This window comes from Cololabis saira, chromosome 8, assembly GCF_033807715.1.
Source record: "Cololabis saira isolate AMF1-May2022 chromosome 8, fColSai1.1, whole genome shotgun sequence".
NCBI classification, from domain to species: Eukaryota; Metazoa; Chordata; class Actinopteri; order Beloniformes; family Belonidae; genus Cololabis; species Cololabis saira.
The window spans coordinates 21,766,764-21,784,973 of NC_084594.1; the positions used below are offsets into that span (position 1 = coordinate 21,766,764).

Genomic DNA, 18,210 nt, shown 5'->3' on the forward strand with positions numbered 1-18,210 from the left:
ATAGCTGTTAAGATAGAGTTCTTGAAGAATCTTAAGACAGGCTACTGGATTGTAAATAATTGTCGTACACATTTTTACACAAATCAAAAAGTAGCAAGAAATTGATTGGGACTTTTCTATAAAATGTAGTTCATATTAATAATGGATTCAATTTATATCATACTTTGGACACTCAAAGTGCTCAAAATGGTTAAATTATTCATTCACTCCATTCATATTTGTGGATGGTAAACTACGTGTAGCCACAGCTGCCCTGGGCAGATCAACGTAAACGTGGCAGCCAGTCCGCGCCAAGCGGCCTCTCCGACCACCACAGGAGCATTCACACAGCTATGCCCTGGTGTGTGAATGTCACTGTCATTATTGGTTAAGAATTACATAAACACAGAAATAGAGATTTGATTTCTTGCTTGTTTATTGCTTGTTACAAACTTCACACATCAAACAAAAATATCATACTGTATGATTTCTTGTTCTGTTTCTCCTGGGACTGATGTTCACTCTTCAGTCTCCTTTCCCTTTAAATCAACACACGAATTAGAGTTTGAGATGCTGTCAAGATGAGGACTTTTTGCACAGTACGACTGTTATGACCTAAAGCGTGATCAAAATGATTGAATAGAAATGAAACTGCTCATACTCTGGCCATTTCACGGCTCTTGACTCGCAGCTTGTTGACCTGAGACTCGGCAATGTCAGCTCGCTCCTGAGCTTCCTCAAGCTCATGCTGAACCTTCCTGTACCTGGTCAGGTGAGTGTTTGCCTGCTCTTCCTGGAAAGTACAGAGTTAAAGTGGAGATGTGTTAAAACCCTAACACCAGTTGGATGAAACCGAAGCCAGCCTCCAGCTGAAACATTGCTCATAATGCTGTCAGTCCTCAGATGTTGACACATTTTTAGTACAAGCATTACTGGTGTGAAGCCTATTAGCATTGGGTGTCTTGAATATTTCACACTCACGGACTCCTCAGACTGCCTCTTGTAGGATTTCACTTTCAGCTGCAGCTTGTCCACCAGATCTTGAAGGCGGGAAATATTCTTCTTATCCTCCTCAGTCTAGAGGCGGTACACAGCAGAATCTATTTATTTTATCCTTGCTTTTTTATGAAAAGCTTATGCATGTATCTTTCACGACGTCGCCACATGAAAAAGGCTGATGAGAAGAGCGGCAACAAACAAACATGCTGCAAATACTCAGTAGATGCTATAACAGCAGACACATCTGACATACCTTCACCTCCACCGTGGGACCTTCAGTGCAGCACAATTACTGTAATCTGTCAATCACACTCCCCATGTGGGCAGTTTTTTTCAAAGTGAGAATCTACAGTAATATCTCTGTAAATGTCACACATTCACTGTACTAACATAACGACTTGACAGCATGTATTTATAGTTGCAATCAGAGGGCTTATTTATAGCTGTGGTCCACATACTGCTGGATGCTCAGCAAATGATGGGTATTCATGCCCTCTAGGGGTTTTAAAGAAAACATCAATTCAGCAGCAGAAATTTAACACACACCTACAAATATATTTAGTTGCAACCTACCTGATAAGTCAGCTCTTTCACTCTGCGTTCGTACTTGCGGACACCTTTCATAGCTTCGGCTCCACGTTTCTGTTCAGCCTCGACCTCTGACTCCAGCTCCCGAACCTTTCGAAAAACAGGTCCACATGTTATTAAAAGGTACTGGAGAGCAGCTATATGAAGCTTATGCAGCTTTAAGAACAACGCAGAGGCGTTAACTTACTATTAACAGAGCTATGAAGAGTGTATATTAGGATATAATAGGATGTTTGCACTCATCCCAAATGAACGGTGTAGAACGTGTGGTAAAAAGAATAACTATCTTTTAAACAGAGGTGGGTAGAGTAGCCAAAATTGTACTCAAGTAAAAGTACTGTTACTTCAGAATAATATGACTCAAGTAGAAGTAAAAAGTAGTCATCCAAATAACTACTTGAGTAAAAGTAAAAAAGTACTTGGTGAAAAATTTTGATTTATTTTTTTAACACAAACATTCAAACAGACAAAAGTACAAAATAATCATCTTCAGGCAAACTAAATCAATAAAATAATAAAATAAATTAAAATGAATAAAAAATAAAAAATAGCTTAAATTAAAATAATCTTAAAGTAAATTCAAGTACTTTAATAAATAATAAAATAAATAAAATAACAGAATAAAAAAATAAATTAAACACAAGTAGCACAAAATTTAAAGCCTTTTTACTTTTCTTTTTTAACCACGCAGAACTAGAACTCATAGAAACTATGTGTGTGTTTGAGTCTGTGTATACAGTATGTGACAAAACATGCAAAAACAAACATTTTTCCCAAAGAATCACCCTGTGATGTTATGAGATTGACACGTATGCGGATAAAAGGGATAAAAGAAAAGTAACAAACTCAATGTAGCCTAATGTAGCGGCGTAAGAGTAACAGTTTCTTCTTCACAAATCTACTCAAGTAAAAGTAAAAAGTATAGTGATTCAAAACTACTCCTAAAAGTACAAAAGTTCCCCAAACTTACTCAAGTAAATGTAATGGAGTAAATGTAACACTTTACTACCCACCTCTGCTTTTAAACAAAAACAAAATAAAACGGAGCGTTTCAAACACACCCTAGCCTCCAGTTTCTGGAGCTGCTTCTTGCCGCCCTTCAAGGCCAGAGTTTCAGCCTCGTCCAGACGATGCTGCAGGTCCTTCACTGTCACCTCCAGGTTTTTCTTCATCCTCTCCAAATGAGCACTGGTGTCTTGCTCCTTCTTCAGCTCTTCAGCCATCATGGCAGCCTGTGCATGGAGTAATTGCAAAATAGACGATCAAAAATGTACACTGTTATGGTGGACAAACAATATCCATAATAGAGCCATAACATAACATTTTTTGTAACAGAGTTTTTAGCAGCCCCGATACGTTCCCCTGAACGCTTGCAGAAAAAGAGTGAGGGCAGGGGCATTTAGTTGGTTGTTATACACAGCTTTGCAACTAGAGCTCACTGAGTCCTACACTCTTCTCCTATCTGTCAAACTAGAGTGTTTCTTAAAGATGCACCACAGCATACACAGTTGAATTCCAAATGAAGCTGTAAGCACATGCCAAAACACTTGAATGGAGCTCACATCAGTGATGGCCTTCTTTGCCTTGTCTTCAGCATTTCTTGCCTCCTGGATTGCATCCTCCACCTCGCCTTGAACCTGGACGAGGTCGGCTTCCAACTTCTTTTTAGCATTTAGAAGATTAATGTTCTGAAAGCATGAATATACACAGTGAGTTTTGCAGTTTTTACTTTACAAGTGCATGTCATGTACTTTAATAGTTATGGATACCTGAGAGTGCAGCAGTCCTACTCGCTCGCTGGCATCTACCAGCTCCTGTTCAGCCACTTTGCGGCCTCTCTCCGTCTGCTCCAGAGCAGCTCTCAGCTCTTCAATCTCAGCAACCATGAGGGTGTTCCTGCGCTCCACCATTGCAACCTGCTCCTTCATGTCTGCTTGACCTCTGAGAGCCTCATCAAGGTGCAGCTGGGCATCCTGAAGGGGCAATAGTACACTTTCTAACCATCATATAGCGATAACACCAATTATATTGATATTATGTTCAAGCCATGTAACTGTTTGCAGATATTTGAGTGTTTTGGTCCAAGTATGTCAGACCTTTAGCTGCCCCTGCACGTTTCTCAGCTGTTTCTGGGCCTCAACAGCCTGGCGGTTGGCGTGGCTGAGCTGGATCTCCATCTCGTTGAGGTCTCCCTCCATCTTCTTCTTGATTCTCAGAGCATCGTTCCTGCTCCGGACCTCAGCATCCAGAGTGGTCTGCATGGACTCAATCACCCTCTGGCTGTTCCTCTTGATCTGTTCCATCTCCTCGTCCTTCTCTGCAAGTTTCCTGTCAATTTCATTTTTCACTTGGGTGAGCTCCAGCTGGACACGCAAAATCTTTGATTCCTCATGCTCCAGTGTCGCCTGCAATTTAAGATGAAAATTAAAGAAAAGGAACATTTTTAAAATCCAAATTAAAAAATAGAAAGCATACAGCTGACTTCATAAATACCTCAGCTTCCTCCAGGGCCGTTTGGATTTCAGCTTTCTCAGTCTCCGCTGTCTTCTTTCCCTTTTCCAGCTCATGAATTGTCTTTCCTGCTTCCCCAACATGCTCAGTGAGGTCAATGATTTCCTCTGTTAATAGCAAAACAGACTGTGTTCACATTTTGCATCAACAAACTGTATCATAATCATTTTATTGCACCAGTTCTTTATCCCTTTAGCTCTTTGAGGGTAGCATCATCGCATCTCTGTATGGTATTAAATTAAAGCCACATGAATGGAACTACTATTAATCTCTTTTTTTTTCTTTTGAAGAAAAAGTCAACATTCTGTCTCACGTTGCAGGTTCTTGTTTTCCCTCTTCAGGGTCTCCAGGTGGTCCAGAGCTTCTTCATAGGAGTTTTTCATTTTAAACATCTCTGTGTTCAAACCTCTGGCCTCCTTCTGAGCTCCCTCCAGCTCTGCCTGGCTCTCCTCATATTTCTGTTTCCACTCTGCAAGAACCTGTACGTATGAGAAAGAAATGAGCAGGGTCTGCGACCTTATGATAAACAGTTGTAATTGTGTACTACACAGTATTTCACCTTGTCAAAGTTTCTCTGCTTCTTGTCAAGGTTAGCAGCCAGAGCATTAGCTCTCTCCACGTCAATCATCAGGTCCTCCACCTCACCCTGAAGTCTCTGTTTGGTCTTTTCCAGAGAGGCACATTTGGCGTTCACAGCCTCGATGGATTCCTCTGCGTCCTGCAGGCGCTGGGCGAGCTTTTTCCTGTCAACATTTAAATATTTACTTTTTTCATAGACTACATCACACTGCTGTACTTTAAATTCATTACAACTGGACAATGTTATTATTTAAGGCTCACTTAGCCTCCTCCAGCTCCTCAGTGCGCTGAATGGCATCAGTCTCATATTTAGCTCTCCACTGAGCCACTTCACTGTTAGCCTTGGACATGGAGCGCTGCAGCTCAGCTTTGGCCTCCTGCTCCTCCTCATACTGCTCTCTGAGCAGATCACAGTCATGGCGAGCTGACTGGACGGCGTGAGCCAGGGCGTTCTTGGCCTACGATCCAAAAGGAAGCAGATGGAGATTTAGTCCCATTTAGACCAAAATGCAAAATGCAGCAAATCAAAATGCTTTTATTATTATAAAAAAAAGTCAAATGAGTCTGTGTTACCACAGAATAATTTAGTACCTTAACTTCTTCTTCAAGTTGTCTTTTGAGCTCCTCTATTTGATGCATAAAAGCCTGTTTTGCCCTTGTAAGCTGTGAGACAAAAGACTCCTTTTCCTCTAACTGACGAGCAATTTCACCTGAAGGAGGAAACAAGTTTACTTCCTAAATGCTGCTTGAGTTTCGTAATGTACGTCCAACTGTTTCTCTTTCAAGCCAGCATGGGTCGCTCACCATTTTCAGAACTCAGTCTTGATTTTTGAGTGCTAATGTCATTCAGCTGACGCAGATGCTCCTCATTCTTGGTCTTCAATTCACTGAGTTGATCCTCAAGAGAACGGCACATTTTCTCCATGTTCCCCTACAGAACCGACAAAAAGTCATTTTACTCTGGAGATATTTCATTTTAATTGTAGTAATTGTTGCTAAACAAAAAGACAAAGGGCAGTCGATTTTACTTTTGATTTGGCAACCGTCTCCATATTGCTGCTGAGGTCATCAATCTCCATCCTATATTCACTCTTCTCTTTCTCCAGCTTCTGCTTGACTCTCTGGAGGTTGTCGATCTGCTCTCCCAGCTCTGCCACACTGTCCGCCTGCTTCTTGCGGAGCGCCGCAGCGGTGGCCTCATGCTGCAAGGTGGACTCTTCCAGGTCACGACGCAGCTTCTGAAACTCGGCCTCTCGCTTCTTGTTCATGTCGATCTGCACGGACGTCACTCCGCCAGCTTCTTCGAGCCTCTCGCTGATCTCCTCAAGTTCCCTGGAGAGATCAGACACAAAGCACATGAGGAAAATACATTTGAGTCAAACATGTTTGTTGGATGTGCGTTAAATATGTTTTGTCCACGTAAATTTGTCCTCGTTATCAAAATTTCGTCATATAGTCTTTAAGAAACTTTTCAGTTGTCCACCTATTACTTGTTTGAATAGTAATATGTCAAAATGTCTTATAATTAAGCCATTATTTATTTATTAAAAATGTTGATTGAATCGTATGTATTATACAATTCCTATCCAAAAAAAACACCACACATTGTACACATCACCTGCAGTTCCTTGATTCGCTTATTAAGGTGACCACCAACTATTTGTTCATCTTCTATCTTGCTCAGCAGCTGGCTTATTTCAAAGTCCCTCCTTTGAAGACAAAAGCAAAAAAAAAACAAAAAAACATTTGGATGAATACTATATACATTGCAGGTCTGTATTCACATCTGACATAACATTAGTGACATTCACATGTCACTAAGAACTGTGCAGAGCTGTTTTGGAAATGCTAAAGGTGAGATAAGGTTTCAAATTTACACACTTCTTTATTTTCTCCTCAGACTGCTGCTTGTCATTCTCCAGGTCCATTATGGATTCCTGGGCCAGTTTCAGATCTCCTTCAAGCTTTCTTTTAGCACGCTCAAGATCCATGCGAAGCTTCTTTTCTTGCTCCAGTGAACCTTCAAGCTGTTTAAGCCGAAAAGAAATATTAATTTGTGTTTTTTTTTCCATTTAAAGCAGGCTGCAGTGATTTTCCCTTAAATATACTCACATCATCCACCTGCTGCTCCAACTTGACTTTGGCCTTCATCAGAGAGTTGACTTTGTCTTCCTCTGCCTGAAGGTCATCAAGGATTTGCTGATGGGCCTCTTGGAGGGCTTTCTTTTCTTTGGTCAGCTTGGCAATCGTTTCGTCTAGGGAAGTCATTTCTTCAACCATGTTTTTAACCTGCATTGATTGTATAAATGCATTTAATATTTTGATCAAAGTATACATTTTGTATTAGTTAGTAAAGTGAGAGCCAAACCTTGTTCTCAGTGGCATGTTTCTCTTTTTCCACTTTAGCCAAAGTTAGCTCCAAGTCATCGATGTCCTTCTTTAACTCAGAGCACTCGTCCTCCAGCTTCCTCTTCTTCGCAGTCAGCTCTGCATTTATTTCCTCCTCGTCCTCCAGTCTCTCAGTTGTCTCTTTGATCTTAGCTTCGAGCTGGATTTTTGCTTTAATGAGACCCTCACACCTCTCCTCTGCATCAGCTAGGTTCTCACCTTCCTAGATATACAAAGACAGAACACAAAAAAAGATGTAGTCAACTGCAGCAATTCAAGTGTCTTAAAAAGCATTTTTATAGTCTGATGTCGAACATACCGACTGGATTTGTAGCTGCAAGTCATTCTTCTCCTGCAGCACAGAAACCATCTTTTCCTCCACCTCTTTCTTCTTGGCCAGAGCCTTTGCTAGTTCCTGTTTGGTCTTCTCAAAGTCCTCTTTCATTTGTGCCATCTCTTTCTCAGTCTCTGCACTCTTCAGCAGAGGTTTAATCTTGAAGTACAGCTTCATCCATGGCCAAGTTTTCACATTCATGAATGCACGGATGTTGTACTGGATGGTGAAAATGGATTCCCTGAAGACAAAAGCAGAGCTCAAACTCTTCTTCTTCTGGCTCAGACTTACTTAACGTCCAAAAATATGACTTTTACGAATGTAATAAACCATTAACATTTTTGCCGCTTAAATTCTTAAGCATAATCAAGATGGAACAAAAAACATGTTGAATGCAGATTTTACGGCAGGTATTATTATGCTTTTTTTATAATGCTTTTGCCTTCATGGATCTCATTAGGAAGTCAGACATAACTTTATTCTACCATTGTGACAATGACTACTATGATGAGGGGCATCCAATATTACCCAGGAGCAACCACTTTAAAACAACCCTAGAAATTCCCAAACCTTAGCTTAGCCTCATTAACATTGATCAAGTGACTGGACTTAATAAAAACTCACCATGCATTACAGTTTGGAAGTGAGGTCTTTAAGGTTTAGCATATTCCTTTCAGACAATAAATCCGTTTTATAGTGTAAACCTGTAAATATGAAGACTGCATAGCATGTAAATATATTTGTCTAAAAGCAAAAACCTCTGAAAGACTTTTTTCCCAACAAAGATTTTCTTTTCGCCAATCATAGATCAATAGCTTTAACTAAAAGTCAGTTATTGCTAGGGGTGTAACAATATATCGTGCCACGAAATTTCGCGATACAAAAATGTCACAATACGTGTCGTGGAGGTGACAAAGTGTATCGCGATATTGGGTTATTAATATTAATCTATTGTGTTGACTAGAAACGCGCATCCGACCGCGACCGCACCTCGACCCGCGGACCAAAATCTTACTCCGCTCAGAAAAAACTAGTCCCGTTTTGTGGTCCCGTTTTGAGCTCTGAAATTTTACTTATGTAAGTCTGGTGTAGAGTTAAACCTTACCTTATTAAATTAAACCTTTTTCGGGTCGTGTGTAGGATAAACACGGGGACAACTTCTGCTGAGTTCCAGTGTACTTTAATGTCCGCTCAACAGCGTAGGATTTTAGAGCGTCAACACAGCACCTAGTGCTGTATCACTCCGCCCAATCTAAAACATACTAACAACTACAGATAAACTGACTAGTGTCATTATAGTCCCTGATTTAGGCTACATCAGAATATAAAGAATATATTTATAAAATAATGAACCCTGAATTACCAAAATAAACTTCTTAACAAAAATAAATCTCCTCTTACACTTATAAGGTGAGCATGAATCAATCTTTTTTTATGATGTAAAATCATATGTATTTATTTACTTTTATTTATTTATTTAATTTTAGTTGTTAAATTACAGTCAAATCATACATGAGAGAAACTATTCAGTTTGTGGCAAAATATTTTTACTTGTATGAAACTGAAGATGCATAATGCAAACCTGACATTTACTTTTAGTTCAGTTTGTGGAAAATGGTTGGCCTGGCTTTCTCTTTAAAACTTAAACAGTTATAAAGCATTACAAACTGTAACAATAGGACAAATGCACAGCATTGTTTTGTATTTTGTGTCTTTCAAATAAAAGCCATTTTTTTTCCAGTCATATGTTCCTCATTCAAGGTTGTTAAAAAAATACTGCTAGAATATCGTATCGTATCGTTATCGTGACCTCAGTATCGTGTATCGTACCGTATCGTGAGATTAGTGTATCGTTACACCCCTAGTTATTGCCCAACAAAAGTCATGCCATATGCTGTGTTTAATGTAAATTACTTCAATGTCATGATATAAAAACAAACTTTGCTTTAAGTACAGGTTGTATTTAACTTTTATCTTTTGGGAATTAACATCTGTTTGAAATCATTTTCTGCTGGTCACTCTTTATTTGTCCAGATTTAGCAAACCTACCTTCTTTTCATCATTTTGACAAATTCTCGTCTCATCACATAACCTCTGCAGATTGCCTGTGTCATTGTGACCAGTTCAACCAGTTTCTCATCTCTCATCTCTTCAAGTGTACCCAGTAGTCCAGCCTTGAAGAATACCTTTACATAGGAGTAATATATAGATAAATATATTTATATTACATAATTCCATGTAAGACATGGTTTTGTCATTTAATGGCTGAACGTTTACTTGCCTTAGTGTGGCCAAACTTGTACTGAGTGCGGTCGACATTGATGGACCCCAAAAGTTTCTCTGAGGCTTTCTTGTTGTCAATGAACTGGCCCTCAGGAATGACACTGGCATTCAGTACTTTGTACCTGAAAGTGTACTTTTATTAGTCACGTCGATGCAAAACCAGAATGAAAATCCGAGGACAGGATCATTCACCCGTACCTCTGTTTGAAGTCACCGTATTGGATTCTGCTGGGGAAACCTTTCCTGCAGATCCTGATGCCCTCCAGCACACCGTTACACCTCAGCTGGTGGATGACCAGGAAGTTCTCCATGAAGCCTTAAGGCAGTAATGAATTTAGTCTTGTGTTACTCTATACGGGTGTCTTTATGTGCATAGTTTGGTTTACTGTTAAACTTACCAGGAGTCTTTGAATCATTTGGAATCAAACAACGTACAAAATGTGGATGAGTACTCCTCAAGTTGGTCATCAGCTTGCCCAAATTCTCCTGAAATATGGATAAATTCAATAAAAGTGAGTGAAGCCTGTTATTCTTAACGTTAAAATGATTCGTTTTTTAGAAAAAGATTTCCATGTTCACTATAGTGTGGTAGTGAGGCAGTATTTTGGGATGCTCACCCTGAACAGGGCAGATACTGTCTGAAACGAGCCGCCCTTTTTCTTGCCAGCTTTTTTTGGGCCACCCTCAGCTGTAACATTAGATTCAATAATGATTATTCTATGTATTAACCCTAACAAGTTCACTATTTCAAATGTTTGGTTAAACTGCCTAATAAAACCTACAAACTGCCTACATAAAACCATGAAACTGAAACTCCAAAAAATTGGTTCAAGAAAATTGGAGAAAAAACAAAAACAAAATGTTGTTACCTTCCGTAGAAGCGTGAGCTGCATAAAGGAAAGCCAACAGTTTGACTGAAGACTTCTGGTAGAGTTGCACCACAGAGTCGTTCAGCGGGTCCTTGTTCTTGTCCAGCCAGCCAGTGACATTGTAGTCGACGGTACCAGCATAGTGGACCAGTGAGAAGTGAGCTTCAGCTTTGCCTTTGGCAGGTTTGGGTTTCTGGAAGGGGGCACTTTTCCCCAGATGCTGGTCATACAGTTTACTCTTGAAGGTCGTGTCTGTTGCCTTAGGGAACATACACTCCTCTTCAAGGATGGAGAAGATGCCCATTGGCTGTCAAGAACAAATGATTATTATCCACAAAAGCCTTAATGTTGCCAGATTGTTTTCTGTTTGTCGGTGTACATTAATGTGTGACTCACCTTCTCAATAAGCTCAATGCAGGCAGCCAAGTCCATGCCAAAGTCAATGAACTCCCAGTCAATCCCCTCCTTCTTGTACTCTTCTTGCTCAAGGACGAACATGTGATGGTTGAAGAACTGTTGCAGTTTTTCATTGGTGAAGTTGATGCACAGCTGCTCCAAGCTGTTGAACTATTGAACACATACCCTGTCAGGTGTTTTGAGTGTTAATATACTACTTTAAAACTCTATTGTATTTTACTTACATCAAAGATTTCAAAGCCAGCAATGTCTAAGACGCCAATGAAAAAGTTTCTTGGCTGTTTGGTATCCAGCATCTCATTGATTCTGACGACCATCCACAAGAACATTTTCTCATAGACAGACTTGCAGAGTGCAGAGACAGCGTTGTTGACCTTAAACCAAAGATAGTTGAAGATTAGAACAAATCAGAAAAAAAACTGGATTAGGATGGAAAATGAAAAAAAAATGTCATTTAATTTATTTGTTTATTCCCATCAGCTAAAATCTTTTTTGTGATGTACCTGTGGCACAGTTTGACTTTTAACAACCATCTCATTTCCAACCTTGACTCTTGGGTAACACAAAGCTTTGAGCATATCAGCAGAGTTCAGGCCTAAGAGGTAGGCGATTTTATCAGCCACTGAGGGAAACAAATAGAAAACAGGACAAATGAATGTCATAATAAAATCCATCCGTTTATCATATACTGCTTATTTGCGCCCAAGTCTAAGTAAGAGCCGACAAATTCGACCATTCGACTTAACAGTGATCTCTTCACAACTCTAGCTTCTCTATGAAAACCCAGGGAGGATCCAGTACATGTATGTCTGAGTCGGCCCCAGCGCCTCCTTTCAGTTGTTTTAAATAAAAACATTACTTGGGAAGCATCTTCGTCAGCTGCTTCAACTTTATTTTATTTGACCAAAAGATTATCAGATGTACTCTGAAGCCAATTCTTGATACATTTCATACTTACAGAAAAAATATTTTTGTACCCTTCCCTTCAAAATGCACTTATTCTTGGTTGCCTGACTAAAGATGTATATTATATTTTAAGAATATTCAGAAAACCTACCTTCATTGCCATCAGGCTCAGCCTGCTCCTCTCTCTGCTTCTGCTTGAACTTCATGTTCCCATGATGCATCACTGCTCCAGTCAACTTGTACATGCTGACCTTCTCCTCTGCAGTGAAGCCCAGGATGTCAATGGCTGTCTGGGGAATGAAAAGCATTTACATGAAGCAAGTACATTCATTTTCATCCGTACAAAATGTTTTAGTTCTTTCTTTCTTTTTTTACTATATTTACTCACATCAGTAGCGATAAATTCTTCAACGTCATTGATGCTCTTGACAGAGATTTCCCCGTGACTTATCATGGGAAAATCATAGGGGTTGGTAGAGATGAGGAGAGCCTCTGCAAAATATCACTCCAAGATTAGTATGCAGACTCAGGTGAGGCACTTATTTATTCAAAAAAAGAAAATGAAAAGTACTGTTTTACTGGATTTCTCACCAATTAATTCAGGCTTGTGGCCTGTCGCGAGCTGATAGAAGATATGATAACTTCTCTCAGCAGACAGCTGGAAAGTCACACGAGACTTCTCCAGCAGATCTATAAAAACAAGACAAAACAGTTATAGAGTTAACATTGTCATTTAACCCCTTTGGGCCAGGAATAATCTAGAAGCTTACATGTTTCAATATCCGCTGAAGCCAACTTTCCAGTTGATCCAAAGTGGATTCTGATGAATTTACCCTACAGAAACACACAAGTATTAGCTTATTAGATACACATTCTGATGGGTCAAATGATCTGTAACGACTCACTTTGTCAAACCATTCAAAAGTTATGGCAGAAAATAGGGACTATCAAATTTCGACCAATCAGAAGAAGGGGTGTGAGGTTTATTAACCTTTAAACTTGTTCTCCCTTCTGCAAAAGTGTGTTAAAACCATTCCAAAGCAGTCTCTGTTGTCTTTCCTCGTTACGAACTTATGTAATGTTGAATTAGACCTAACAGGGGCAGGGCTAATTTGCACCAATTATGTTCAAGGACTCAAAACCGAGTCCGATGACACCACCCACGAGTCTTTATGTCAAACCATTCAAAAGTTATGGCAGAAAGTAGGAACTTTCAAATATGGACCAACCAGATGAAGGGGGGGCGCGCTTTTTGGCGTCCATCGTCGCCACGGTAATGCTTTTGAATGAGAAAAGTAATGTGCATCGTCGCAGGATGGAGACGCACATTTTGATGTATAACACACCTGAGTGCACGTTACGGTTCGGGCCGTATTAACGGCAGAAGAAATGGCATAAATTGCGCCAAAATCACATGATTAATTCAAAATGTTCAAAATGGCCGACTTCCTGTTCGGTTTTGGCCATGGCGCCAAGAGACTTTTCTTTAAGCTGCAACATGATACAGGTGTGTACCGATTTTCGTGGATGTACGTCAAACCGTATTGTGGGGCTTGAGACACAAAGTTTTCTAGGGGGCGCTGTTGAGCCATTTTGCCACGCCCATTAATGCAAACCATTAAATATAACATTTTTCGCCAGGCCTGGCTTGCGTGCAAGATTTGGTGACTTTTGGGGCACGTTTAGGGGGGCAAAAAGGCCCTCCTTTCGTCGGAAAAAGAAAAAAGAAAAAAAAAATCCTACAGATACAATAGGGCCTTCGCACTGTAAGTGCTCGGTCCCTAATTAAAAATCTCAGAGATTAAAAAATAATCTTTAAAACAGATTATTTTAAAATCAGCAGGATTTTTGAGAAGCAAAACTTACAAAGCGGGATGAGTTGTCATTCCTCACTGTTTTGGCATTGCCATAAGCCTCCAGCAGTGGGTTAGCTGCAATGATTTGGTCCTCCAGCGAACCCTGAGAATTAACGTTCAAAAAGGAGAATTGTATTTTGTGATAAAGGAACATTTATAACACATATGCACAACGTTTCAGATAGTTTACCTTTATTTTCCCAGGAACAGCCTCAGCCTTTTTTCCAGAAGACACTGCAATTGTTGCAAAGTACTGAATGACGCGTTTAGTGTTGACAGTCTTTCCTGCACCAGATTCTCCACTAGATTGCAATAAATAAATATACTGGTGTAAATCAGACATAATGCAATGCAGAAATAATTACCAAAATCATTACAACAGAAGACTTTTTCAAATCTGACTTACGTAATCAGGATTGACTGATTTTCACGATCTGTTGGAAGAAATTCATTACAAGACTCATATTGTAATTTCAGTTACTGCATTGACTTTTACTCTATGTTGCCAATTCCACACTTTCCACAATTGGCACTTTAACAACATGACATATTGCAGCTGGTAAAAGATAAATACCTTGGAGCATGAACTGATAGGCGTTATCAGAGATGGAGAAGATGTGGGGCGGAGCTTCAATCCTCTTTTTGCCTCTGTATCCAGCAACAACCACTGCATCATACACTGGCAGCCACTTGTATGGGTTTACAGTGACGCAGAACAGCCCAGAGTAAGTCTATGTCATGAAGAATAGTTAAAAGGATTGATATTACTGTCATATATATATAAAAATCGTATTTGTCAAAGCCTACAATATATCACACATGACCTCTTATTCAACATGCAGCGGATAGGAGAGATGGGCAGCCATATGCAATATGCACTCGTCAGAGGTTGACAAACCCAAATTATTAATCTAAAAGACTCATTAAGAACATCCTTCTAATGCCTTGTGGACAGCTATAAATACCTACAGTACTGGCACAAGGATTGTAGCTATGAACTGGCGGAGTATGTGCAAGAAGTCTGATCCTAGTTTCCTCCAATACTTCAGTTTTTAAAGATCTACTGAAAAGCAAGGAACCATCACAGCCGAGTAAGTAGAGAGGTTGTTAAGTATCTGTAATGCCAATATAGTAAAGGAAGGGTAGGAGATGTTAGGAAAAACCAGTGAGGATCAGTGAGAATTTGAAAATATACAATTAATAAGTGCAACCCCTTTCCTTCAGACCTGCCTCCAAATCACATCAACATGCAATGCCTGTTGGCTGTTGCGCTCCCCCAGCTGCTCTTTTGCAGTTTTTGCTGTGTGGTAGGGTGCAGTGTAGAGATGTAGCATGCCACTGCCTTTAGAGAGCGCTGTTAACATGGTGGTGTGTATTTTGCCAATGTGTACAGAGTACATTATTATAATTCTTTTTTTAAAATGAAACTGTCTTACGTAGATCATCCATGCTGCGTAACGCTCTTTGAGGTTATACAGCACAGAAGGCTCACTGAGGTGGGTCATCATGGCCATGTCTTCAATCTTGTCGAACTTCGGAGGGTTCATAGGGAAGATCTCATCTTCTTTCACAGTGAGGGTCTGTCAAAAAACAGTGAACCAGGCCAGGGTTCAGACATTTGTCATCACTTATAAAAGTCTCTTTACATCGTATCTAATCAGTTCCATAAATACCTTTCCACCCTTAACTTCAACTGTGGCTTTGCCACCCTCCTTCTTCATCAGCTTCCCTTTCAAATACATTTCAGCAGGCTCAGTCACAAAATAAGCTGTTTTCGCATCAAAAGGAGTGTTCTGAGCCTCAATTCTCTCCCTTTCAGGTTTCCTGAGGTATATGGCTGCCGGACCAAAACCCTCCATCTCCGGTTCCGAACTCATGGCTACACTGTAAAATGCAATAGGTAAAATCAAAATGTTATTTGTATATAAAAGAAACATAAGATAACAAAAGAAAAAAAAAAAAAAAAAAATATATATATATATATATATATATATATATATATATATATATATATATATATATATATATATATATATATATATATATATATATATATATATATATATATATATATATATATATATATATCAGTGTTTCCCCTACCATTATATAGGCCTGGCGGGGCCGCCAGGCCAACGAGACCCCCCGCCAGGCCTAAAAAAAAAAAATCAATGATCATTTACGTTAGGAGCCTCTGCGCAGCGCTGTTCTGCAACGGGAGTCAACCTGCTTCGTTGCCTAGTAACGCTGCTGAGAGCGCAGGCATATTATTATATATTATGGGATGTATGGAGTTTGTAGCTAGCCAAAAAAAAAAGAAAAAATATCGCGGGCGACAGACAACATGATATAAAGAAATGTTTCTGCAGGTCCGTGTGTTTGTGTTTGCATGAGACGCTGCAGGGAATGATGAAGGAAAACACGCACCATGCGTCCGCGGGGTCCTAGCGCCAGCCATGTATGAGCGTCTAGGCTGATTATGGTTCTGCAGTACACCAACGGCGTAGGGAAAAAAAATCTTCTACAATGTTTAAATTATTTATAACTGATATAATCTCAATCGTGAATAGGGATGTTTTGTCACATATGCCGTCAGCATAAGCAGCCGTTAAAAGAGGACCATCCCAGAGGGTTTTCATAGAGATCCCTCTGAAATATATAGAAAAGATGTGCTCAATGCTCATAAGGGGTCAGACCTTTCTGGCCCATGACACTTTGGTTAAAGGTTAGATTAAATCTTATTATTTCATTGAAGTGATATCATTCAGCAATATAGGCCTACAATGATTTTTAATGTAAAACTTTGTTATATTGCTACATGTCCAATATGCCGTCCCACGCGCCTCGTCTGTTTAAGATTTTTTCGGTGGGTACCACCGGGCCTGAAAAAAATTCTAGGGGAAACACTGTATATATATATATATATATATATATATATATATACATACATTATATATATATATATATATATATATATATATATATATATATATATATATATATATATATATATATATATATATATATATATATATATATATATACATATATATGTATACATACATTATTCATCAATCATTTAAAAAAAATATGGCTTTTTTATGATTTTGAGTATTTTCTTTGTCTTTGAAAAATGTATGGTAGTGACTTACCTTTCTGTATTTCAGTGTCGTAGTTGCTGCGTCAACACTAAAAAAGGCAAAATAAAAAAATATAATGAAAATGGTGTCAGAAGTCTTTATACAAAAAATGTTACAGCAAATCTTGCATTAAAACAAATTTAAACTTCGAACCCTGACTCACTGCTACTCACGTCTACTGATAGAAGACTCACCTTTCTTGGGAGCCCTTCAGTCCAAACCTTTTGGGAAGCTCTTTTATACAGAAATCTCTGGCCACCATGTTGGAACAGCTCTCCCATTTAGGTCACGTATCTTGGCACATGGTCCCAGGTGTCTCCATCTCATCATCAAAAGGGGCATCACCCTATCCAGTGCAACACAAAAACAAGCATGAAGTCACACACCAGCAACCAAGCACGGGAAGGGTGGGAGAGGCTGTGGTATGACTGAATATTAATGCCCTTACATGTTATACACTATGCACTTTTTTTTATATGCTATCATTTATGCACAATACATTTCTGAGAAACCAGGTAACTGAAGATACTATTGGAAATTAGCCAAAGTCTACAAAACATAGGTGATATTCTCCACCTGCAGATGGGCGAATCAAACCAACAAATAAATCTTTGGCAGGGACATTGTTTTGAACATTTATTGAACATAGGCTCAGGCATTTAGAGAAAGCTAGTTTACTAAACAGAAATTATCCCCCATTATACTCAGTGTATACCTAAGACACTAATCTAGAACATAGCATTCAATATGTCTGGTTTTCCTTTGCAGTCTTATTAGGACTTAAAACAGAAATAGCTTCTGCCTCAGAAATCCCCAAGCTCTGACTAGTGCAACTGTTGACACATGTAAATGGCTCTGTTAATTACATATAGCATGTTTTTCAGCATCCTGTTACTAGCCACATTGGAGGAATGTCCCAGGTGTAAACTCCATATTCTTGACTTTCATAATAGGGACTTGGTCGTAAACTCATGCTCAGTAGAGTTAAGTTCTGTACCATGGTAAGTACACATCTATAAAAGTTTGTTGCTGTATCTGTTCCACTTTACGTCAGAAAGTTTGACAGTTGCATGATGCTAGCACGGCTTGTTGTTTGGTAATGTATTGTGTTTGGGCCTCTGAAGCCACAAAATCCTTTGGCTGTCAGGGTTTGTTAAGATCTGACACCCGCATGAAGAACTGTGTGATCCTCACTGCTGCTGTTACTTAAGTTTAGAAAGAGTGAACAAAAAAGTCAGCTGTGCAGCAAATGAGCAAATAAAATCTACAATCTGCCTTCAGAAAACTCTTGAAAGTCAGAAAAAAGTGGACTAGTAATTTTTTGTGTTTTCTAAATAGGTATTGAAATAGACCCTGCCTTC

General features: G+C 39.3%; 2 protein-coding genes across 2 annotated transcripts in view; both read right to left on the minus strand.

Moving 5' to 3' along the window:
• Window positions 1-18,210, minus strand: part of LOC133448565 (myosin heavy chain, fast skeletal muscle-like) — a 73,458-nt gene that overhangs the window by 23,099 nt on the left and 32,149 nt on the right. The window lies entirely within an intron of this gene.
• On the minus strand, window positions 405-17,188 carry LOC133449146 (myosin heavy chain, fast skeletal muscle-like). Its single transcript, XM_061728278.1, has 41 exons — window positions 17,044-17,188; window positions 16,862-16,898; window positions 15,383-15,593; window positions 15,146-15,289; window positions 14,284-14,440; window positions 14,116-14,143; window positions 13,900-14,011; window positions 13,720-13,812; window positions 12,624-12,687; window positions 12,445-12,543; window positions 12,242-12,345; window positions 12,005-12,143; window positions 11,451-11,569; window positions 11,172-11,321; window positions 10,927-11,097; window positions 10,531-10,837; window positions 10,279-10,349; window positions 10,060-10,147; window positions 9,860-9,977; window positions 9,660-9,783; window positions 9,428-9,564; window positions 7,364-7,619; window positions 7,025-7,267; window positions 6,769-6,945; window positions 6,538-6,683; window positions 6,261-6,365; window positions 5,685-5,988; window positions 5,461-5,587; window positions 5,248-5,366; window positions 4,918-5,114; window positions 4,637-4,820; window positions 4,391-4,556; window positions 4,060-4,184; window positions 3,663-3,971; window positions 3,336-3,539; window positions 3,129-3,254; window positions 2,628-2,798; window positions 1,552-1,656; window positions 961-1,056; window positions 641-772; window positions 405-518 (listed from the first exon to the last, which is right to left on the minus strand). The coding sequence occupies exons 3-41, from the start codon at window positions 15,584-15,586 to the stop codon at window positions 498-500; spliced, it is 5,742 nt and encodes a 1,913-aa protein (XP_061584262.1). The 5' UTR covers window positions 15,587-15,593; window positions 16,862-16,898; window positions 17,044-17,188; the 3' UTR covers window positions 405-497.

Excerpts from the sequence above, each read along its gene's own strand:
- LOC133449146 (XM_061728278.1), bottom strand. The coding sequence starts at position 15,586 with ATGAGTTCGGAACCGGAGATGGAGGGTTTTGGTCCGGCAGCCATATAC. Across the intron at positions 10,350-10,530 it reads AGCTCACGCTTCTACGGAAG|CTGAGGGTGGCCCAAAAAAA; the intron begins GTAACAACATTT and ends CTAATGTTACAG. Across the intron at positions 4,821-4,917 it reads GAGGAGCTGGAGGAGGCTAA|GAAAAAGCTCGCCCAGCGCC; the intron begins GTGAGCCTTAAA and ends AAATGTTGACAG.